The sequence below is a fragment of the Prionailurus viverrinus genome, chromosome D3, assembly GCF_022837055.1.
Source record: "Prionailurus viverrinus isolate Anna chromosome D3, UM_Priviv_1.0, whole genome shotgun sequence".
Classification (NCBI taxonomy): domain Eukaryota; kingdom Metazoa; phylum Chordata; class Mammalia; order Carnivora; family Felidae; genus Prionailurus; species Prionailurus viverrinus.
Genome location: NC_062572.1, coordinates 69,143,728 through 69,169,107, shown reverse-complemented (window position 1 = coordinate 69,169,107; position 25,380 = coordinate 69,143,728). Strand labels below are relative to the sequence as shown.

Here is a 25,380-nt window from a genome sequence, read left to right as displayed (position 1 = left end):
GTAGAGCTCGCGCAGTCCCTTCCTTTCAGGAGATACGGTGGATGGTGAGCTGGTGATTGAAATGTGTGGAGGTCACCTTGGAATTCTTTTCCTATTTCCCATTCTTCTTTTGATAGCCTCTTTGAAAGATCCTTCTAGGGTTCTTCTAGGGTTTATCATCATTAAAAAAAACATTTATTTTACTCTTTTACCTGAATAGGGAAAGTGGAGTGGTGGTGGTTCATTGTCCTGTCTCTTTTACTGTCCAGAGTTCTTTGAAGCTCACAAATTTGACGTGTCTAATTTGGTGGCTTTTGGTTTTTGCTTTTGGAAGACATGTAGATTTGTTAATATCGGTTGTTGTCATCAAGAAGTCTAAGTTTCTAATACTGTGGTTTGATGCCGTGTATTTTATAGAGTTTGCCTCATTTTTTAGTAGGAGAACACTTCAGTTATATCAGATTATTAGCTATTTCTTAACGAAGTGTCCTTAAACGTTCAGGCAACTCTTTACTTATCTAGACTGTAATGTTTGAGGAATAGGAGTGAGAAAGTTCTATTATGGATAAAACCAAACCATAGTTTAGGCAGAATTATTGAAAATACGACACAAAATGGTTTTACTGTGTAAGTTGATGTACTTAAAATTGCAAGGAAATTGTTAACAAAAACACGAGGGTTTTACAAGCCTAAAAATACCAACAAGTTCCTCTGATGAACAGGAAACAAACCCCTTAATTTTTAAAAACAGCAAATGTTTTCTGTTAAGATACCTGTTTTGTTGACTGTTCATACTTTTCCCCCTCGACCCCTCTTCTTTTAACGTTAGAGTGGACCAAAGTTAGGGCGGAAACCGTCCTGGCTTCATGTCCCTCCCACCCCTCACGCAATTACTCTGCCTCCATGGCTTTGTCTCTGGAGGGATAGAAGCTGTGGTTAGGTATATATGTCACTGCCTCTTCCCTGTTGTTGAAGGTGGTGGTACAAAGTGATTGATTGGTAGAACGTCACCTTCCCAAGCTGCAAGGAGCTGAATAGTATAAAAGTAAAGTTTTGTGAGGTTTTTGTATCTCAAACACTTTTGAGACCAAGGAATGGAAGACAACTCCGTTGTAAAATTCAAATGGCATTTGATATTTGGGTAATGAGTCAATCAGAAGAAGAAAAAAAAAAAAAGGCTTCCAATGCATATTCTCTACAATAAAGCAAAATCTAAACTGCTGTAGGGTTGGGAACTCTGAAGTTGAAGGAAAGGGGCTGTGAGGTCTAAAAGGGCCATTTTATAATATCCATTATATGTAAATGTGTAGGAATGAAGAATTCATTTTCATAGACGTGCATTATAAGGCTTTCCTACAGTGGTGCTTTGACCATATAATCACATTTTTGATCTGTCATCCTAAGAAAATAGGAATATGGTCAGAGGTTGCTGGTGTTCATTTCAGTTTTGTTGGTAATAGCAAAGAATTAGAAAAATCCCAATCCTGATCCTTCATTTTCTTACCTCTGATTGTAAAGGAAACTTACCAACCCATTTTTATACCAGAATTGAACATGAATAGTACAAGAAAAGTTTATTATACCAGTGTTACTTATAAAAACAGTTGCAAAAATTGTAAATAAATATCAGAAAATAGATTTATTGGGACGCCTGCATGGCTCATTCGGTTAAGCGTTCAACTTTGGCTCAGGTCATGATCTTGAGGTTTGTGGGTTCCGGCCCCGTATCAGGCTCTGTGGTGACAGCCCGGAGCCTGAGCCTGCTTGGGATTCTGTGTCTCTCTCCCTTTCTGTCCCCCCGCCCCCACCTCAAAAATAAGTAAACATTAAAAGAAAAAAATAGGGTTACTAAAAACAAAATCACAAAATCATGACTAGGAAAGGTTTATTGCAGGAAGGCAAATACGATTCAACTGCAGGAAACCTATTAATATGAGATACTCCACAGTCATTTTTAAGACAACTCTGAGGCACCTGGGTGGCTCAGTTGGTTAAGTGTCCAACTCTTTGTTTTGGTTCAGGTCATGATCTCATGGTTTGTGAGATCAAGCCCTGCGTTGGGCTCTGCACTGACAGCATGGAACCTGCTTGGGATTCATTCATTCATTCATTCTCTCTCTCTCTCTCTCTCTCTCTCTCTCTGCCTTTCCCCGCTCACACACATGCACACTCTCTAAATAAATAAATATTTAAAAAAATAATAACACTGATCATCTTGATGGATCTAGAAAGAGATTTTTATCAAATTCTGTATTTATGCAAGTTAACAAATTAGAAATAGGAATTTCTTTAACTTGATAAAGCATACTTGTAAAAGTGTTAACACTTAACCATGAATCTTTAGAGAGAATATACCAAATTATTTATGGATACTCTAAAAAAAGGAATGTCCTATAATCTTTTCCTAATGTTTATATATAAAAATGTGTTTTATTTTTATAGCCAGCACAATGATATGTTTAAATAGGACTTTTGGGCAATACATAAACTATTTACTTTTTTTTAACCCTTAGAAGTCAATTTTTCTGTTAAAGGGTAATCGTATTTTTATTTTGTTAACAGTCTTTAGAAACATATACATTTATATCTGTATTTTCCTTCAAAAAGTATATTTCTTAAAAACAAAAAGTACGTTCTTAAAAAACAAAATATAAGGTGTACATGATTCAGAATTCACCCCTGTATGATAGGGTGGGAAAGGTCTCCCCTACCCAAGTGTCCCCATCTCCTCACCCACTTTCCCTCTTCAGAAATCATTGTATTACTGGGTCTCCTGTATCCTTCCAGGATAATGTGTTTCTTTTTAATGCTGTTATTGATTTTTGGTTTTGTTTTCCATCTTCTAAAGTTGTAAACATCAGAGTACTTTAAATGTGGATTGTCAACTTTGATTTCTAACTTCGTATTCCTACCCTTTTACTTCTCTGTATAACCCAGGAAGAATTTTTAAAGAGAAGTCTTTTGAACCCGAGCAATGGGTTCTTCTTAAACTAGTCCTTCGGTTCTTCTTAAACTAGTTCCTTTTAATTTTTTAGAAGAGAGTAAGAATAACCCTCTTTTCCTCGTTCATACATAAGATATATGCAGCTTGTCAGCGTGTGTGTGTGTGTGTGTGTGTGTGTGTGTGTGTGTGTGTGTATCAGCCATAATATGTGTGAGAGAACTCTGAATTTGAAGTCTGGTAACCCATTGAGTCGGCTTCAGTACTGGATGAATGTGGATCCTGAGGCATGTGACTTACTTTTTACTGTTTCTTCACCTGTGAAAAGGGGTGGTAGATACTACCTGAGTACTCCCTCGGTACGATTTTTGGGTCCTTTGAAATAACGTGAGTTTGGTTTGTGAATTGTGAAACACTGTAACCACATGAATGTGATTTATTTGTAATATTCACAGATAATCCGCGTCTTCATTTTCCTTCCATTTTTTTCTAAGAGGACTTTACACTGAGTTGTAGACATTAACTTGTATTGTCTATACTTAGACGAAGTTTCTGCCAGGTGACATTGCATTATGTATAATTTAGTTTATTCACACTATAGCATTTAGTCGTAAAATCAATCAGTCAGAATAATGAAGCTTTTCATAGATGCGAATTAGAACTTGGAAATTATGGGTAATAGCTACCTTTTATCAGCCTCAGCATCCAATTTGTCATTTTCCATGTGTTCTGTATCTAAGTTGTGAAAGCACTTCTGATGAGGGGCAGGGTCCTGTGAAACGCAGTTGGAAATACGCTTTGCCTTTATCCGGTACCTACGTTTACAGTTAGGATTTTTGAGGGAGCTCCTGCTGCGGGACACTGGTATTCAGAGCTCTTTTGTGTACATGATATATTCTCACATGGACATTTTTATCACTTACCTTATCAGGGAAAACAGCCACCTGCTCTGGGACTTTTGTCTCTTCATAAAATCACTGAGTTGCACCCAGACTAATTAACGTCTGTAAATATAACATTTAACACCTGATGCAATAAGCATTGTCTCCACTTGTTTTTTGTCCCATTAATGTAATGGCTCGGCTTTAAAGAATACATTTATCAACCTGGCTAAAATAATAGGCATTTAAGAAATTACAACCACCTTTGGTTTTGCCGGCATCCTTGGTCTGTTTCCAGTTGTACCTGGAGCCATTCCAGCTTTGCTCAGACCATTTCTGTGTCACTAACCACATTCTGGGAGGATTGTAATTATTGGGGATGTTTAACCATACTGTTTACTCCTTCTCTTTCCTGTCCTGTGGTAGAGTGTTTCCAGGCTGATGTGATCCCCACTAGTGGTACACAAGAAAACGTACGACCATCTAAGGGACCTGAAATAGAAAGCGCCACACATGGACTGTGGAGATGGAAAATAATAGTAAAACGCCAGTTTAGGATATCCTGCAATCTTGTCTTAAATCCTCGCTGGTACTTGGGCTCAAACGACTAGATGCCACATATTTCTTATGCTCTGTTCTTTTCGTTCTTTTTGTTTTCTTTTGTTTTCCCTTTTTCAGTTTGGATACTCTCTGTTGACCTAACTTTGTGTTTACTGATCCTGTTTTATGCTCTGTTTAGTCTGCTGTTAAACACATTTAATAAGTTCTTAATTTAAAATACCTTATTTTTCTGTTTTATTATATGTTCCTTTGATATTGTAAATCCCAACTCTCATTTGAAATTCTTCATCCATTTCTGTTGTCCTTAATCTTCTTTAATATTATTTATAATTCTTAATTTTTTTTTTTTTTTTTGAGAAAGAGAGACAGTGCAAGTGCACATGAGATCATAACCAGAGCCGAAGTCGGATGCTTAACCAACTGAGCGACCCGAGCGCCCCTGTATTATTTAGAATAGTTATTTTAAAGTTTGTTTGTCAGCTCTAATATCTGGATCATCTCTCGGTCTGCTTTCATCATTGTCTGTTCATTCTTGTGATTATTACATTTTCCGGCCTTTTACGTGCCGTGTAATTTTGCTCGTGTGCCATATATTGCACGTCAGGGCGTTATAGGTGCTGCAAATGATGGTTTTCACAAAAAGTATTTGACCTTTCCTATGTCAGGTGGATGGAGGGGCTGATCGCTTTAATCTGATCGGGGTTGAGCAGGGTTGGGGCTCAGTTGCCATTTATTTGGATTCAGTCTAGCACTGGCTCGTACCTTTTCTTTGAATAGTGCTCTCCTGGGATTTTCATTGAAAGCCTGGCAGGTCTCTGTCACCTACTCCCTCAAACACTGCGGGAGATTCACATCTTTCTTCCGTGGTTTGAGTTTGGCTAATGAGCCTCCTATTGATTGCATCTTTAAAATCTGGCAGACATCTTTGAGGGAGGAGAATCCTGTGACTGTCCAAAGTTCTGTTATTCAGTAGAGTTTCTCTTCCCAGACCGAGCCTGACCCTTACCCTATTCCTGGAATCTGCAGATGAGCCCTGGGAAGGGATGGCTCACAGTCCTCAGCTCACCTAGATGGGTTCCTTCTTACAACTTTAGTTCCTCCCGATCTCATTACTTCAGTAGCTTTCCAATGTCTTTGCACAATTTTTTGTGGTTGTGGTTATCTTTTTCCCCCTAGTTGTTGCAACAGTAACATTAGCCTTCCGTGACCTGCTTATATCTTAACTGGAAGTAGAATTGTAACAGTATGTTCAAATGAGAATTCTTTGGTATGTTTTCAGAGACTCCCGATCTGAGATCAATAGATTGCAAGTAACCTACGTTCAAAACTGAGGTGCTATCTACCATTCAGATGTAGGACTTGCACAAGGGGTTCCATGAGACAGGTGTTGCTCTAGTTAACCCATCACTCATCTCTAGGAGATATTCAAAAAATGCAGGAGTTTGTAAGAGGGATCCCATATGAGAACTTCTTTGGAGAGAATAGTATGTGCTGTGGCATTCCCCCTTTCTTTCATCCATATTGAGAGACTTCAGGGCAACTCACTCCTTTGACTTACTGAGGTTTGGGAAATAGACTGGTACCTGACTTCCTCCTGAAAATGGCCAACCAAGTGGGAGACCAGAGGGAGCTGCCTCTGCATCAGTAGAATGAAGAGTAGGCCCGGTGAAAACGGCCTGCATGTTCAGGGTTTGATGGATCAGAGATGCGTGAGTTTTCCCAGGGTCCAGGTAGACTTTACTAAGGTAGTGGAAGTTGTCTGGAAGTGATCAAGAGGCCCAGCCTGGAGAGTCAGAGTGACCCGGGCAGATGGGCCGGGGAAGTGCCTGCACTAGGAACTAGCCGCAGGTAAGAGGCAGCCCTGGGTTTCTGACCTTCAAGGGACCTGACCACCACGTTACCATCACATCAGATTTCAGTCTGATCAGCCCCATGAGACTGTTCCCTTTTCCTCAAAAATTTCCTCTTCCTGCTGTTACGGGGCCCTTAACGACAGCTGGGGAGTCCCGGAGGAGGTGGAGTTAGCAAAATTGGTAGGATGAAGTTTTCACTTAGATCGAGGTAAAACGTTAGTTTATGAAAAGAGATCTGTTGTTACTCCATATATCTGGGTATGACTACAACAGCCCCGGGTTCTTTCTGAACTGTCATGCAGGAGCCGGGAGAGCAGATGGATGACGGCTTGTTGGGGGTGAAACGATGTGAGAGAGGGCGGAGTCCACCTAGTCTGGCTTGTCAGGCAAGCGCTCTATGTTCTTGTGGTGAACACTGGGGAATACAAGTTTAGTGGTGCTGGCGATGGGTAGAATGTATGAGGAGAATGGAGGGGCATTGTATGCCATTTGCACAACACATAAAACGTCTTTTCCAAACACAGAATATTTGACCATGATACCAGTCAGCTTATCCAATGAGGCTTTATTTCCAAAGAGACTGTGTTATTATGATTCAAATTTTCTTCTTTCACCATCTGCCCCCCTCCCCAAACAGTTAGATTAGTCTTTCAGAATCCAACTTTAGCTCTGCTTTTGGGTGGTTATGGGAAGCCCTGTGCAGTGGTGGTCTTCAGGCTCTTCGAAAATTGAGATCCTGAATAATGCTTACATTAGAACAGAAGTATGTAAGACTTTTGACTAGCCCCCTCACCCTGTACCTTTTTCTTTTCTGAATTTGGTTTATTTGTAATGGCTTTATATGGCTGTAAGAGGATATAATTTCTCCCTGATTTGATTTACTCCCAAGTTTGCCAGGCCAGTGCCAGAGGGGGTGAAGGGAGGCTATATTTGCGTTCAGGACAATGTGAAAGTTCAGAAGTAGATACCGAACAGAAATTTCTGAGGCAAAATAATTTAAGTAACTAGAAAGAACTTTTTCCTCATAGTTTTTATGTGATGGCTTGTATAATTTGCATTAACACTTATAAATGATACATTTATCTTTATTACCTACGCATTTTAACTTCTACATGTAAAAGCATATTGTCAACTTCAAAGTGTGATACAAATGTGACTTGATTTTTATTTTGTAGAATGCTAATTTTTGTAATTGTCAAATTAAAAAAGCTTTCTTTACACCCGAATACAAGCATCACAAAAATGTATGACTTAGAAAGTTGAGTTTTTACAGAATTCTATTCTGTATTGCAATCCTCGTTTTATGCATTTAATCTTTTAAAAGATTGGAATGGTATGTTACTTACATCTTCTGTTGGGATTTTTTTTTTTTTTGGTCATTTATGATACTTTTTTAAATTGTTAAAAGCAACATATATATTAAAATGAATTTAGAAAATCCATCAGCTACATTATTTAAATGAATACTTCCGAGCCCACTTTATCGTTAGTTTTTTTTTTTTAAGTGAAAAGTTTGTTTTTGGATGAACTTGAAATATGTGAGCGACTATTTTTAGAATTGATATTTAAATCATTTGTAGGGACTTCTGTGGTGGGGACTGTTTTCTTTGTGTGGGAGACGGTGTTCAAAGGCAGTTGAAACATGTGGCAGAGTCTCAAAGTAGTGTTCTAAACATAGCATTTAGAGGTAAAGGTGAAGTAATTTTCCAATCCTTACCTGGTCCTTCTTCTAAGAAGAGCGCTACCAAAACCAGAGAAGAAGAAGAGTATCAACTTTGATTCTAGGGATTCTTTTGTCTCCTTCTATGTTGATTTGTGAGTGGCTGTGCCAGTTTACTTGTCTAAAGAATTCTTTTCTCTTGAGAAAGTAACTCTTGGCACGAAATGTCTAGTTTTTATAATTACGGATAATCTACGAATGTTTTCCTTCTCTGGGATACTGTACCAAAGTTGTTATTATTTTAGTTTTGTCTTGCTATGTTTTTATTACTTCTTTTTAATAACTATATAAGAAGCAGACTAGCGTCGATAATTAAGAATACAACTGGCTGTCTGACATGTTCCTTTTTCTTGGTGCTTCTGTTGCCTCCTTTGTCCAGCGGGGTTAACAGGGCCTAATTCGTGGGTTGTTGGAAGCTTAAGTGATATATGTGTCAGGTCTTCATGCTGATATGTACATTGTAAAATGACATCTCTGAAGTGCTGACATCAAGAAGCCATAAATGTAAACGTGTAGCTGTCTAATAAAAAAGCTTCGTGATACACGTAGTAAAACTTGATAGAATTAATGGATCAGAATCACAAATCCGCACTTATAGTGGAGAGTTCAGTTAGGCCAAAAAAAAAAAAAAAAAAAAAAAAAAACAGTAAAGACACAGAAGATCTAAGTTACACTATTAACTACTGACTTGATATTTGTAGACTACTGAATCTAATATCGGTGTGATGCACCATCTTCTCAAGTGCTCATGGTAACCTCACCAGAAAGACTATTTGCAGGGCACAAGTCTCAGTAAATTTTGAAAGATTGAAATCGACAGAATATATTCTCTGCCAACAACAGAATGAAATTAGAAATCAATACTGATAAAACATCTATTAAAGTATGGAGATTAAACAACACAGTTCTTTGACCGATGGGTTATTTAGAAGAAAACCCTGAGAGAAGTTAGAATATAATTCAAATTAAATGATAATGAAATTACAGCATATCTGTTATGTGGGATGCAGCTGAAACAGTGCTTAAAGGGAAATTTCTAGCTTTAAATAACTACTAGAAAAGTTACCTAAGACTTTATCTAAGAAAGTATAAAAAAAGGTCAAAGAACGTGGAGAGTAAGTAGAAGGGGAAGATAATAAAAATAAGAAATTGGTGACTAGAAAAGGGACAGAATTAATTATCAACACCAAAAGCTGGTTCTGTAGAAAGATCAAAAGTTGGCAACCCCCTCTTTGACTAATGACGAGAAAGATGGGAGAGGCCATGAACATAAATGACCTGTTGGAAATGAGAGGGGTATCTTTCTGCTACTTCCTACAGACATTTTTAAAAGCACAATATGCATACACTTTAGTAAATAACTTTATGCTATTAAATTTGTATGGTCAACTTCCTTAAAAAATGTTACCCCAGCTGATGGAAGAAGAAGTGGAAAATTTGGGGAGCCTTATAGCAATTAAAGAAACTGAATTCGTAATTGAAATCTTTATCACAAAGAAAACTCCTGGTATGGGTGGTTTTACTGGTAATTTCAAACACTGGAGCAAGAAATAACCTCAGTCTTACAGGAACTCAGAAAAAAAGTTATTTTATGAGGCCATCATAACCCTGGTGCCAAAACCTGACAGATATGGTGCCACCATAATTAAGAAAGAAGAAAATTGATAGATTAATATTTGTCAGGAACTTAGATGGGAAAAAACCACAAAATACACTCCAGCAATACACAAAAAGAATACATCATGGGTGAGATGTATCCCCAAAATGCAAAGTTGATTTCTAAATTTCAAAAATTAGTGTAATTCACTGCACTAACAAAGGATCAAAAACCTATCACCTCACTTGGTAAAAAGTAATTGACAGAATTCATCCATTCATGATAAACACCCCCACCAAACTAAAATGTAAAGAGTTTTCCTCAGTCTGATAAAGGTCATTGAAGAAAAACTGACAGCTAAGAATACACTTAATCATAAAGTAGAGTTTTTTCCCAAGATCAGAAACAGGACAAGGATGTCCACTCTTGTGTCTTCATTTCATTTCATTATTTTAGTGGAGGACCTAGCCAGTGGAATATGAAATGGAAAAGGCATAAAGATCTGAAAGATTGGGTCAAAACTCTTGCATTTTGTAGATGACATGATTATGTAAGAAACCTTTTAAAAGGAATCTGTTTAAAAAACAGCTACTGAAGCAGATGAGTAAATTTAGCAAGGCTGCACTTTACAGGTCCCATGTATAAAAATCAATCTTTTTCGTAAATATTAATAGCAAACAAATGGAAGTGATATTAAAACAATGCTATGAATAGTTGCAGACTTAAAAGTAGTATCATTAAAAATTAAAATACACTTTTTTTAAAAGACACAAGATCTCTACACTGAAATTTCAAAACCCTGAGGGAAATTAAAGACAAATTGAGAATTCTTGTATAGGCAGGTATACTTTTACCAGAATGACACTCCCTCAGATAACAATTACAAACTGCACAAGATAAAAAGAAAAACATAAGGCACTAGAAAGTAAACAAAAACACATATTTTGGAGGGGATTTGACTGTTATAAGAACGGGTGAATTTTCTGTTTTTAATAAGCTTTTTATATCCATGCAGAATGTGCAGGATAGCCAAAATGTCAATCGAAAACCCGCTGTGGGTTTGTTTTTTGTTTTTTTGTCCTGAAAAACCAGAGGTCAGAGTTTGGAACAACCACAATGACTGAAGAGTAAGGGGAGAATCCTAGCAAGGAGAAAGCTACGGAACAGAGCAAGAATCCCAGATTCTGCTTAAGAACTTCACCAGAATCACTAGGCTGACCCTTAAACCCTCACATATGTGGGGTAGACTTAGTGCAGCCTAGCTAATGGTAAAAAACTGATTTGACTTCTTCAAAGACATAATTTGCAGTTTGAGTGCCAACAAATCACTGCCTGCTGGAACAAAACCAGGTAAGACTTACTGGAGAAATAAAACAGAATCTAGCATCTTTATCACACCAATAACAGTGTCCAGCATACGGTCCCAAATTACTCAACATATGAAGAACAAAGAAAATGTGATGTTGTTTCAACAGGAAACCGGTGGAGACCAGCTCTGAGATGACCTACATGTTGGAATTGACAGACATATTTATGAGTTGGAACACTCAGTAACATCGTCAGTTTCTTCCAATTTAGTGTGATTCAAATTCATCTCCTAAAAAAGGTGTTTTTGTTTTTGTGGAAATGTAGAAACTTACCCTAACGTTTACATAGAAATGCACAGGGCCTAGAATATTCAAAGCAATCATGAAAAAGAAAAACCAAGTTAGAGGACTTAAATTCTCTTACTTCAAGACTTTCCATGAAGCCACAGTAATCAGTACAGGGTGGTTCTGGCATAAAAACGTAGATAAATGGGATAGCATAGATAACTCCAAAGAGAAACATGGTTATTTGATTTTTGCAAAATGCCACAGCATTCTATGCCAACGTATAATGCTGGAAGAACTGGATATCCATATGGAAGAATGAACTTTGACCCCACCCATACACCATTCAAAAAATCAATTCTAGATGGATCATAGTTCTCATCTAAAAGCTTCTACTGGAAAAATATATTTGAGTTGGGGATAGGCAAAGGTTAGTGTGATTTTTTTTTTTTTTTTTAAGGGTATAGAAAGCTGTGGGAGGAATTTGATAAATTAGTCTTCGGTACTAAAGGGATCTCCTCAAAAAAAAAAAAACACTGTTAAATGAATAAGCAAATCACAAAGTAGAACAAAATATTTGAGAAACATTTCTGACAGGATTGTATCCAGGATTTATAAAGAATTTCTGTAACTCAACAGTTAAAAAAAAAAAAAGAAAAAGATAAAAACCTAATTTTGAAAATGGGCAAAAGATTCAGCTACTTCACCAAAGAAGATATACAAAGGGCCAGTAAACCAGTGGAAAGTGCAATATTGTTAATCATCAGGAAAGTGAAAATTGAAACATTCTGAAATACCACTGCAGAACCACCAGAATGGTAGTAATTAAGTCAACTGGCCACACCAAATGTTGGTGAGGCTGTGGAACAACCAGAAACTCCTAGATCGAAGGAGGGAATATAAAATGGTACTACCCACTTGGGAGGAAAGGTCTGGTAGTTTCTTCTAAAACTAAACACACATCTACCCAGTGACCTCTAAGAATTTCACTTCTAGGTATTTACTCAAGACAAAGCACATGTCCACAAAAAAGCACATACTTCTTGAATGTTCATAGCAACTTTATTCATAATATCCCGGATCTGGCAGCAAGTCCGAACCATCAGTAAAAAATGACTTAAAAAATTGATTATGTAATGAAAAACTCAGCACCAAAAGAGTAGACTGCTGTCACATGGGTGAATCTCAAAATCGTTAATGCTGAGTCAGAAAAGCCAGATCCAAAGGAGAATATACTGTATGATTCCATATATAAAAGTTCTGGAAGAGATTAAAGCTATGGCAAAAAATATCCACAGATCCATGATTGCCTCTGAGGATGCTAAAGGGGATGGCAGGGAATGACTGATAAAAGAGCCTGAGGAACATTCTGGATGGATGTTCTTGACAGGGTTGAGGGTTAACCCATTTATACAATTGATAAAACAAGATGGCACTCTTAAGATGAGTTTCACGTTCCATAAATATTACCTCAAAAAAGCCCACAGGGGAGCAATGAATTCTAGTTAACGTATGCATGTTTAAGTGTCTAGATTTGAAATATCTGCAACTTAATTTTTAATATATCAAAAAATAAGATGGGTTGATAAATAGAGGGGCAAGGACTGAGGACAGCCCAGAACTGTTGTTGGAGTTTTCCAGGGAAGTAATGAGCAATGCCAGGTAGGTATGCTGAGTGAGATTAGGATTGGATAGTTTGAATAGTTTTGGCAGGCTCTGGACTGTAGGGCTCATTCCTAGCTGTCCAGTACCTAGCCCTAGGGTGATTTAGGGCAGGAGGAATATTGGCATGATGTGTGAGAGTTTGAAAGAACAGTTAATGGGTATGGTCCCTGGAATGGTTAGTTTTTATGTAAGAGAGGTGCACTCACTAGAGAGTCTCTTGTTACCTCTAAGAGTTAGCTGTGTAATTAGCAGCTTCCCCATCAAGGCCCCCAATGCCAGGGTATTGATACAGAAAATAAGAAAATACAGTCAATACATAGTCCTCTAAAAGACTGAGGTTGTTCATTTATACCATCATCGTGCAGAAATGTGTACCATGAAAAATTTAGGCTCTTAAGCCAGCCAGGGATGGATGTAAGTCCTGGTTCTTATTTCAATAGCTCTGTGACCTTTTGGCTTATTTAACTGTTCACAATTTTTTATTTGAAAAATAATGGTGCTGTTAACTTTATAGGGTTGATAGGAGTATAAATCAGATAGTATATGTAAAGTTCTTTGAATATGCCAGGTACATAGTAAGTACTTAAAATAAGTGTTGGTAATGTCTTAAGTTTTCTGTAGCCAATGAAAATTTCTTAATTGTTTACTTGGACCTTTCGCTGATTTGTTAAGGACAAGAGTGTTCCTAATGCTCCTTTCTTGGTGATAGAAGGAAGGCAAAAGACCTATCTGGAGGTAGGCATTTTCTTTTTTTCTGTTTCTCAGCTCTTCACTGTATAGTGATGATGACGTACACAGAGAGGTATAGCATGTGTAATTATAGACACTTTATTTAAAAAAAATTTTTTTTTAACTTTTTTAGTTTATTTTAGAGAGAGAGCATGAGTTGGGGAGGGGCAGAGAGAGGGAAACGCAGACTCCGAAGCAGGCTCCGGACTCTGAGCCATCAGCACAAAACCCGACGCGGGGCTCGAACACACAGACTGGATGCAAGATCATGACCTGAGCTGATTGAGCCACCCAGGCGCCCCAAGACTTTATTTATTTATTTTTTTTGTTACAATGATCAGTTCTTGATTCCTGAGCTATTTAAAACACACACTTTAGTCTTCGCTAGTCCTATATGAAATGGAAGGGGTGTTGTGTTGTAAGTAGAAATAATTATGGATGGGTAGTTTCTGATTTTTCCGTGGAAGTCCGTATGTCATGAGTACATCTGTAAACAAGAGCTGGAGCCTCGAGTGAAGTTTCTTTTGTTGATATCATACGCCTAATTTGTTACCCCCTTTAATGTCACTCAGTGTGTTCAGCATGCCTTGTAGTCTTTCCACTATGACAACCTGGATTCTTCCTCTTGATTTGTAGAAGAAATACACTCTTTAGGCAAGAAGGTAATGAAAAATAATAAATTGGTAAAACAGTGAGGTTTATTGCTTTTGACAGTGGTAGTTGAGCTGCATCAGTAAATCATGCAAATAAGGCAAGAACAGTAATACTTCATGGTATATGAATCAATAAATATACATGTCCTTAATACAGTAAGTTAATTAACAAACCTAATGTCTTTTGGAACCAAAGTGGTAAATTGTTAACAGAGATGTGCACCTAAAATACTTCTGCATGTATATAGTTGGTAAATTGTACACTAGATTTCAATTTTTAACTTCAGTTTTCAAAGGCTGGTTTATTCTTAGGTGAAGAAAAGCTTCAGTGTGTTAATTTTACTGATATTTACGGTAAAAGTTTACTAGGGAAATTCTGGGAATTTCTGCCGTGTTTACTAACAAGTAAACCTAGCTAATCTGGCTGTTCTGTGATCATTGATACATTGTATGTCACACGACTTTTTTGGCACTTTAGCGTCCTAATGATTTTAATAACTTTTCCAACTTATTTTTTTTTAATTCAATCTGTAGAAGCGGGAAGTTCACACAGGTGATAGGGGATAATCTGCCTTTAAGAAATTGTGTTGCATACAAAGGACTGCAGGACTTGCATGAGATTCTTACATGGGCATGCTTGCTCATCTGTCTGTGTATTGATGCAGGGACAGCATTGTAGATGATTTACGGTCTATTACATCCAATTTCAACATAGTTTGCAACAGTCTATGTTAATTGCTTTAGTGAACAATATCAAACTTTGGTCAGGCAGAATTTATCTGAGATGTTCATGTTTTTAGCCACTTAGCTTGGTATTTTTTAATACTTAAGAGTTTTTAGAGTGTCTTGAAGTCAGATGGTCAAATAAATTAAGGAAATGTTGAGGGGATGTGTCTGGGATAGTGCTGTCATAATGATAATAATAAAAGTCTATACTTTTTTGGGGTATATGACTTCAAGTCGGTTTATTAGTTTAGCATTCTCGGATCTATCCTGTATTATTATTACTCCTAAATAGTTTAATGTTGTGCCAGTAGATGCTTTTCACATTCAGGTACTGTACAGACATTTCTTGTGGCTTCCCTTAATATTGTTTAAATATATAGAAACAGAATGTAGTGTAAACTTAAGCCTATCAAAGAAGGCTTACGTATACCGAGCTCTGTAACCAAGAAAATTCTGATGTCGGTTCAATGAATGATGCTGTTTTTCTGTTGATACTGGTTTTCTGTTTCCATTGTGGTTGTGGTGCCGCACGCCACCCGTGACTAAAGTTCTCAGGAGGTCAGTGTACTGCCACGTGCCCAGTGTTGCTACATTCTCCTACTTCTTTTCTCTACAACTGCTGTGAAACATAATTTAAGTAGCACACACCCTGATACCATTTGGCCTTTCTGGTGTGACGTCATCATTTGCACGTTAAGTCGATCTATTTACCCTTGGTGCTGAGGTGCTTGTAACAGATCCAAACCCAGACGTTGCGGTGATAAAGCAATAAAGACTGGGGCTTATCCTGGTGACCCATATCCCAGGGTATGTGGATATGGAAGTTACTATTATCTCAGAATAAAAATGTAACTTAAAAAGTTACTGTGGGAACCAGACACACCCTTGCAAGTACTGTAGTTGAGATGCCCCGGTATCCGTAGGCTTTAGTCCTAGAAATGCTGATGTAAGTTGGTATTAAATAAAAGCTTAGAAAGCTCTTGGTAGAGTGAGAGCGTTGTTTGGTAAGATGTGGACTAGAATCCTGGCCCTGTCTCTTGTTAGGTGTATGACCTTGTTATTTTATTTTCCCTCTGAGGCTGAGTTTTTTTTTTTTTTTTTTAATTTAAAATGAAATGGCAATACATAGCTTGCAGGTTATTATAAGGTCCATAATACTAAAAGTCTTACCTGTACCTGACATGCAGTAGCTAACTCAGGAAGGTAATTGTTAGTCCATATTTCATGGATTCCAAGATGACCATGTTTTCACCTTGGGATGGATCTTGTAAGTAAAATTAGAAGAGTTTTTTCTTTTTCACGGAACACAAAATAATGTATTTTAAATAGGTGACATTCTAGATTTATTGAAATAGGGAATGTGTAAAAGATCTTTTATGTAGTTGTTACCGTCAGTGCTATTTCTTTAACATTTTTCCTGCATTTGTTTCTTTTCACATTTTTATAGGAACTGTCAATACTTGCAATTACAAGTTGCCACTCCTTATTAACAAACTGAAAATCTGAGAGAGCCATTTTTCTGCACTGTTACTTAAAATAGATGTTTTAGTATGATTAGGAGTTTGGTGATCCAGTTTTTAATTTTTTTGTTTTTTTAATGTTTTTTTTTATTTTTGAGAGAGAGACAGAGCGTGAGCAGGGGAGGGACAGAGAGAGAGGGAGACACACAATCCAAAGCAGCTCCAGGCTCTGAGCTGTCAGAGCGGGGCTCAAACTCACAAACCATGAGATCATGACCTGAGCCGAAGTCTGATACTCAGACTGAGCCACCCAGGCACCCCTGTGATCCAGTTTTTATGCTATAAAAATACTAATTTAGTCACCAGTACCTTGTTACTAGCTGGTAGGTATGCAGAGATCTTTGGGAGCTCAGGGTCTTATGGGCAAAAATAACATGTGGTTATAAAGAACCAATGTTTAAGGAAAGGGGGTGATTAAAACTTGCCTGACTTAAATCCCCTAGACTCCGGTTGGTCTTAAAAATTGACCTGGTTTGGTAGGCAAACCGAAAGAATTAATAGTGAAGTCAAAAGGAGGCTAGGAAGGGGCTGTTGATATAAATGCATGTAGAAGAAAATGGGTTCCAAAGGTCCATGTTAGAGAGAGAAGACATTGTGCCAGAAGAGAATCAACAGGGCTCCAGCTGGCACTTTATCGTCTCCTGCAGCGATGCCCAAAGTGAGCTGAAATGACACAGAATAGGAAATAACAATCTGTACTTACGCTTAGTTAACTAAGGTTAGAAGCAGATCTTTTTATAGAAATGTCAAGATGACTTGACTTGCATTTAATTCTGTGGCAGTATTTTCTTTTGTTTCATTTGTTTCATCATAAAAGGCAGTATATTCAGTGGTTTAAAAATTCGTATACATTTATACATACACATACATGCATGCATACCTACAAACAGCAAACATTGAAAAGCCTTCCTTCTCACCTCAGATAACCTCTGTTCGTGTGTGTGTGTGTGTGTGTGTGTGTGTGTTTCCTGTATGTGTACACAAATACTTATAGATATTTCTATTTGTCCTTTTCTTTTTTTTTTTTTAACAGGTACCTTACTATACATACTGTATTTGCTTTTTTGCACTTAATATGTATGATATTTTAGTGAGTTTTCCCTGTCAGTTCATAGGGAGCTTTATCATATACTAAATTACTGTATGAATATTTGTGTGTTGTTACTTTCCATTTTGAGTTTCATTGAGTTCTTTTGGGATTTTTCTTTGGTTTGTTGTTGTTTTTGTAGGTTCAGTTTTCGAATGGCAAAGTACATAAATCATAAGTGCTAAATAAGATTAGATTTGACAAATGCATGTACAGGGTATCAAGATAAAGAATATTTTCATCACCCAGAACATTCTTTCATAATCTTTCCCATTGCTTTTTCTGAGGCAACCACTATTTGATTTTTTTTTTTTTTTTTTTTTTTACTTTCAGTTTGGTTTTTTCCCCCCTTCTAGAACTTCATGTGAATGGAATCATTCAGTGTCTAGTCTTTTATGTTCATCTTCTTTCAGCCAACTAAGTCTTCCCGAGATAAATAAATCTCATCCATGTTGTATCAGTAATTCTTTTTCAGGATTGTTTTGCTATTCGAGATCCTTTGCACTTCTGATCAGCTTGTCAATTGTTATAAAAGTATCTTGCTGAAATCGTGATTGGGATGGATTTGAAAAAACATAGACCAATATTATCAGGGAATTAGGGAAAATAGACATCTTAATATTGGGTCATTTGATCTTTAGAGACAGGGTAGGTCTTTGTATACTTAGGTTTCTTTAAAGTTTTTAGATGTTAGTGTACAGGCCTTATATATCTTGCATTAAACCTTTTGTCTAAATATTTTGGTTTTGACACTATAATAAATGGAATTAAATTTTTTAATTTTCAAATTGTTTATTGCTAGCATATAGAAATATAATGGATTTTTATGAGTTGCCCTTATATTCTGTAGCATTGCTAAATTTACTAATGAGTTCTAGAAGTTGCTTCAGAGATTTTCCATATAAATAATTATATTATTGTCCACAAAAGCAGGGTTTCTGTTCCAACTTTCTTGAGATTATTGCCATATAACATGTAAGTTTAAGGTTTACAGTGTGATAGTTTGATGCACATTTACTGCAAAATGATTACCTCAATAAAGTTAGCTAACACTTCCATCCCCTCACATTACCTTTTTTTGTGGAGGGAGAGAGAACTTTGTAAGATCTGTTCTCTTAACAGTTTTCCAATATATAGTACAGTATTGTTAAGTATAGTCACCATGCTGTACATTAGATCTGCAGAATTTATTCATCTTATAGCTGAAAGTTTGTATCCTTTGACCAGCATATCTCCATTTTTCCCACTCTCCAGCCCCTGGTAACCAACATTCTGCTCTCTGTTTCTTTGAATTTGGCTTTAAAAAAAAGTGGTTTTATTTCTTCCCTTCCAGTATTTTGTTTTTACTTTTTCTTGCCGTATTGCACTGGCTAAGACCTCCAGTACAGTGCTGATTAGAACTATATCATTGTTGATTACGTCATTAAAGTATTTCTTCCTTATAACATAGTTTTTAAGCAGTAAGTTTCCCTTTAATCATTACTTTAGATTTAGCACCCCCTCTCCAATTTCTTATACTGTAGATTCATTGTCATGTATTTTCTAATTTATTTTGTGATTTCTTCTTTGACCCATGGGTTATTTAGAAGTATGTTGTTAATTTCCAAATTAATTGACCCTTCAAAAATTTTTTTGAAAGAGCGAGTGTGCAGCAAGCAGGGGAGGGGCAGAGGGAGAGAAGGGAGAGAATTTTACACAGGCTCCACACCCAGCATGGAGCCCAACTTGGGACTCAATCTCATGACTGAGATCACCACCTGAGCCAAAGTCAAGAGTCAGCTGCTTAACTGACTAAGCCACCTCCGTGCCCCTAATTGACCTTTTTTTATGGCCCTAGCATACAATCTCTTTTTCTTATTGTTCCCTGTACACTTGAAAAGGATTCTGTACATGTCATTTAGATCAAATGGTTGGTTGATAGGATTGTGCAGCTCTTCTGTGATATATGGTTTTTTTTTTTTTCTTTTTGGCAGCCTATCCAAAGAGTTACTGAAATTTCTGATTGTCGATGTGTTCATTTCTTCCTTTAGGTCTGTTAGTTTTTGCTTCATGCATTTTAAAACTGTATTTATATTTGTATTTGTATTTATATTTATTTAGAGAGGGCACAAGTGGAGGAGGGGCAGAGAGAGAGGAGAGAGAGAGAGAATACCAAGCAGGCTCCACTCTGCCAGTGCAGAGCCCAATCTGGGGCTCAAACCCATGAAGCCATGAGATCATGACCTGAGCCAAAACCAAGTCGGACACTTAACTGACTGAGCCACCCAGGCGCCCCTAACACTGTATTCTTAGATGCACATAGGATTGTTAATGTCTTCTTATGAATTGACCTTATTATGAAATTTGTTGTTATCTCTGATAATATTCTTAGTGTTAAAGTCTTATATTTCTGATATTCTGTTTTATTAAGCTTATTGCTTGCATGAATTGTGTATTTCCATTCTGATATTTTCAGCTTATCGGTATACATCTTTTTTGTAGATGTTTTATATCTTGTATTCATTCTGACAAGTGTCTGCTGCTTATTGGAATGTGTGGTGTATTTATCTATTGTTACTGATGTGGTTGGATTTACCCTTTTACCCATTACACTTTATTCTTTGTTTTCTATTATCATCTGGTCGTCTTTTCTTCCTTCCTTCCTTTGAGGTTAATTATTTTTTAGTGTTTCATTTTAATTTTCTATATGCATTTTTTCTCTGTCTCTTCCCCTTTTCAGGGGCAAGGGTTGCTTTCCCAATGACAGTATGAATCCTTAGCTTTGTGACAGTATAGCTGTTTCTAACACGTCCTTTTGTTTCTGTTGCTGTTGTCCTACAAATTGCATCCACATACTTTTAGAGTTACAATTTTTGCTGTAACCAGTCATCTCCTTTTTGTAGAAATTAAGAGAAAAATAATCGTCTTTTACATTTTCCTGCATACTTAATACTTTCTAGTTCTCTTAATTTTTCTCAGTGATTGAGAGTTTTCATCTGTTGCTGTTTCTCTTTATCCTGAAGAACTTTCCTTTAGCATTTCTTTGGGCAAAGTCTGCTACAAATGAGTTCTCAATTTTTGTTTACCTGAACATATTTTTGTTTTGGCTTACTATATGAAGAATATTTTTGTGGGGTATAGATTTTAGGTTGAGTTTGTTTTTCCGTTCAGCTCTTTAAAGATGTCCCATTGTCTTTTGGCTTCTGTTTCTGATGAGAAATTGTTACTCATGTGCTCATGGCTCTGTGTATGTGGATTGTTCTACTCCAGCTGCTGTCAGAGTTAAAGCCAGGTACTGTTTCAAGGTGGTAAAAACAGATTTTATTCAGTAATCACAATAGTAGGAGAAGAGCTGAGCTCAGTTTTGATTTGCACAGAGGTGACTGGGAGAATAGGAGAGTAGGCAGCGGGAATGAATAGAGGCTTGAACGGAGTTAGGGAACTGAAAAGTCACCAAAAAAAAAAAAATGGGTTAGTGGGTTGGTTGGTCAGTGTCAGTGTGGCCATCTGTGTCTGCTAAATGGCATTTCTCAAGTTAGGCTTCTACCCTCTCTCTGAGGGTAGCCTGGGATACAGAGGCCTTGTCCTTTCTGGTGACTGATTACATTTCAAAGGAATGGATTTCAGGTCCTTGAGAAAGACACTCCTGAGTTGTAGGAGACACATAATACATCTCAAAGAGACAGGAAAAGGATTGACAAGTGCAAGTTTTCAAAATAAATGCTCTAAGGAAAGGAAGTCAGGGGCCTATGGACAAGTGTTGGTTGGAACAAATGGTAACTTCTTTTGGCCACCTTGACCTTTTCCAAACAGGAGCTCAAAAGGGTCTGGGTCCTATGAGGGACTTGGCCTTAGGCTCCTAGAAGCCATGCTAGAGCTTAGTTAAGTGTCTTAGTGCAGGAGTTTAGATGGAGTCCTTGTGCCAAGAGTTTTGTAATTCTTACCACTTTGAAGATTTTCTTTTTATCTTTTAAGTATTTTGACAGTGATGTGCCCAAGTGTGATTTTCTTTGTAGTTAAACTGCTTGTTATTCACTGAATTTCTTAGAAGTATCAGTTTAATTTTTCACTGAAGTTGAAGATGTTTTAGGCATTATCATTTCAGGTATTTTTTTCCGGTTTTTCTTGTTTCCTCTCAGAACTGCACATGTTATTGAGACTATCCTTTTTGTTATTCAGTCTTTTTTATTTTGGTTCTTCTGCTTTGACAATTTCTATTGACTCATCTTCAAATTGACTGACTGTTGTGTCTTCTCCAACCATCAGGTTCATTTTTTATTTTTGATTTTGTAGTTTTCAGTTCTAGAATGGCCTTTTGATTCATTTTGATAGTTTTCATCACCAAGCGAGATTCCTGTCTGTTCATTAAGTCTGTGAACATGTTCACAGTAGTTACTTTAAAATCCTGGTCTTTTAGGATTTTGAGGATCTATTTCTATTGGCTATTCTTTCTCTTGACTAGGGGTAACATTTTCCTATTTCTTCATATGTTTAGTAATTTGTGCTTTTTATACTGGATATTTGGGATGAAATACTGTAGAGACTAAATTTTGTTATCTTCCTCTGAAGAGTTTTGATTTTTGTTCTAGCAGATAGTTTTGGTCGGCCTCATAGTCCAGACTGTCTGCCTCTGATGTAAAAGCAACAGTTGAGATTTTAGCACTTGGTGTTTCCGGACTTCCAAATGCAGGTTTTCGGCAGGCCACATAGTCTCCCCCATGTATATAGTTGACAAATCAGTCGAGGATTTGGGCAGAGTTCACATTCATATTTTGATCCCCCCCCCCTCCCCCGCATGACTCCTTCTTTATAGGATTTTTCCTCTTCTTTTTTCAGCCTCTCTGGCAGCCCCAGATCCATTCTCTGATTATTTGTGCAAGTCAGTAAAACTGTGGTTTTCTGCTTAAGGTCTAGTTGCCCTGCCTAGCTTAGACTGTGGGGCTATCCTTGGATACAGGGCCACATAAATGCATCTCATTCACTTTCCCCTCTCGCAAAGGTTTGACTTCCCTTTGATGTTGTCCTTTTGGTCCCTCTCTACCATTTTCAAATGGTTGATTTTATTATATTTTGTTCAGAGGCTGTCGTCATTGTCTGAAGGAGGGTTTGCCTAATTAAGGCTACTCTACAGACAGAACCTCTATTTTGTTTTATTCGTGTACTCTTTTGCTAATTGTGTACAGTTTCCATTGAGAATTTATATTGTGTTTCAGAGTTCTCTACTCTTCTTTGTTAAAGGTTTCCTGATCATTCTTACTTATTTTGGTATGTTATATTTGGAGTAATTTTGTCTGAGCTTTTTACTGAGATTGTATCAAATAATAAATTCGGCAGAATTGATGTCACTATGATGTTGTCTTCCTGAATAGGAAGATAATGCGTTTTTCTCTTTGCTTAGTTTCCTTTGTGTTCTTCAGTAATAATGAAAATGTTTCTTTGTATAGTTTTGCCACATTTGTACTTACATTTATTCCAGGTGCTTTTGTGTTTTGTTATAAATTGATGCTTTTAAAAAATACTTTTTCTTATATAAGCAAGCAAAAATTTTGCTAGCTAGAAGGAGATTTATTATTTTTAAGTAAACCTTCCAATCGTGGAGAGAGATGTTACCATAAACAGTAGAACTGAGGCTTAAATATACCTTAATATGCAAGTTGGAAAGTGGCAGAGTTAGGCTTGGGATCTAGGTTGGCCTGCCTGTTGATTGATTGCATGTTCTGAACATAATGTTGATTATTTTCTGATTTATTTCAAGGCTTGAATAAAAGCACAACTTAAGCTTTTCTCTCTTTTAGATTCTGGTTCTGTGTCAGTGTCAGAATTACTTTAGTGAAATCTTCATTCTACTCTCATAGGAGCAGAGTTGCCTCTGAATCTAATCTCTTGTTAATAATTTTCCTTGGATTATTTTCAAAGGCTGAAGAGTAAGCTGTATACCTTTCCTTCTGAGGTTTAAATTCAGATTCGTAACACTCTAGAATGTAGGTGATTTTGTTCGTGATTTAAGCTACATGGTGGTATATGTTCTCAGTAGACACTTGATAAATATCTTAGAAGAACCATGTGTGGTCATGGGTTTTATTTATAGTCAGTATGTCTTTGGGGGAAAAAGATTAAATTATTTTCCAGTTTCTTGGCTTTTTCTGACTTTTGTCTTTTGGAAAATGAAAGATCGATTTCTGAAGCCTGAAAAGCAAGAGAATCTGTTAAGTATCTTAAAAGGGTGCTGGGGAGTATCAAAAAATGCATTTGTAAAAGCCAACCAGTATAGTTGCTGTGGCCCCCAAGGCATGGCCTGAAAAGTGTCTGGAGGCCCTGGGAGAGGCCCTGGAGCCCTAGAGCCCAGCAGCCGCGATGTGTGTTTTCGGGCCACAGGAAGACAGCACTTCTCACCATTGTCCTTTGAAATGTTGATTCAGTTAGCTCTTTAGCAGTGTGTGCACCTGGAGTTTAATCAGTTGTTTGATTTTATTTTCAAATATTGTTTTGAAACGGTTCTTCCTCCTCTTTGAAATTTTGATGATTTTGTAATATGAGAGAAATGGAGTTTGAGTTTGTTTCAGAAATTACCTTTTGACTCTGATTGTAAAAGTACAGCTTCTGACTTGAGACACGTTGACAGGCACAAGTTCCCATTGCAGACTGCCTTTGAAGGTCTCCTTCCCTCCTCCCACAGATAAGAAGTTACTTTGAAATTGTGGCAGGGAAAATAGGGAGAATTATCTCTGGGCATGCCGATGTTCTGGAAGGAGATGTGGAAGAAAAAGTTTGAGACCTTTCTGGTCTGTGTCTTTCAGGTGCATTGATTTTTGAAAACGAGACACAGCACATCTTTTATATTCATCCTGCCATTTTAGAATTTGGTACTTTGACATATCCTCACAGCAGTTTCTCAGAACTTTTAAGGTGGTTATGCTTTGTTAGAATGACTTCAAAATGCACTTCCTTCTCCATCGTAGCAATAAGAGAGCAGTAATAACTTCCAGTAGAACTGAACGTGTGAGTTTCTCAAACAAATAATGTGAAAATATTAACTTTGGGTATGTATCTAATTTAAGTGAAATTTTTCCTGTATTAAAAAGACCAGTCGACATCCATTTTTAGCTAAGTTTTTAAACTAGATTATAAAACGACGCACTGTTAGTAAGGCTGATGGCATAGGTGTTAGATCTTTTGCTGTGAGTAGTGGAAATTGGAAGGGGCATTATAGGTATGATTTCATTAAGCTAGAGAGCATTGGTGTTCACATTTTTAAAACATAATCATAACTTATCTGGAGTCACATGTTCCATTTTATTGGCTTCCTTCATATAGAAAATATAGAAACCAGCACTAAAAGCCCGTGCAAAAGTGAAGCAATGTGTATATATTTTCTGGGTGAAGGAAGTATTCTGTACATTTTCCATGTTTTACATCATGGTATTTTGAATAACCATGCTTCCATGTTCACATCAATTTTTTGTTTTTCAATTTATGCACAGCACTTGCTCTGAAATTTGGGGACTGAGTACACCAAATACGATAGATCAGTGGGATACAGCAGGCCTTTACAGCTTCTCTGAACAAACCAGGTGAATATTCTGCCCTCTATGGAATCCTAGCAATCTTGGGGCGGGGGGGCTGTTTTGGAAGACCTGTAAGGGGTTGCTCAGTATCATTTTGCCTAGGATGTTTCCTTAATGTAAATAAGGCATGGCATTTAAAATACCTGCTTGCCAGTATTAATGATATATTAAATGTGTCAGCTGCTGTTTTGATCAATGAAATTCTACTTTTGAATCTTCTTTAAATTACTGCATCCCCTAAAGAATAGGAACTTCGATAATAACTCTATTCTCATTTGATTTTGAGACTAGATTATAATCTGTTGTTGGCCTAATTTTCAAGTAGATACCTA

At 37.0% G+C, this 25,380-nt stretch overlaps 1 protein-coding gene across 7 annotated transcripts in view; it reads left to right on the top strand.

Annotated features, from left to right (window-relative positions):
• The window catches only part of SMAD2 (SMAD family member 2), an 83,306-nt gene that overhangs the window by 25,563 nt on the left and 32,363 nt on the right, over nucleotides 1-25,380 (top strand). For all 7 annotated transcript variants that reach the window (XM_047826911.1, XM_047826905.1, XM_047826908.1 and 4 more), the window contains one exon: nucleotides 24,965-25,054. In XM_047826911.1, the coding sequence (XP_047682867.1) occupies nucleotides 24,965-25,054 (90 nt within the window). The remainder of the gene's footprint in view (nucleotides 1-24,964; nucleotides 25,055-25,380) is intronic.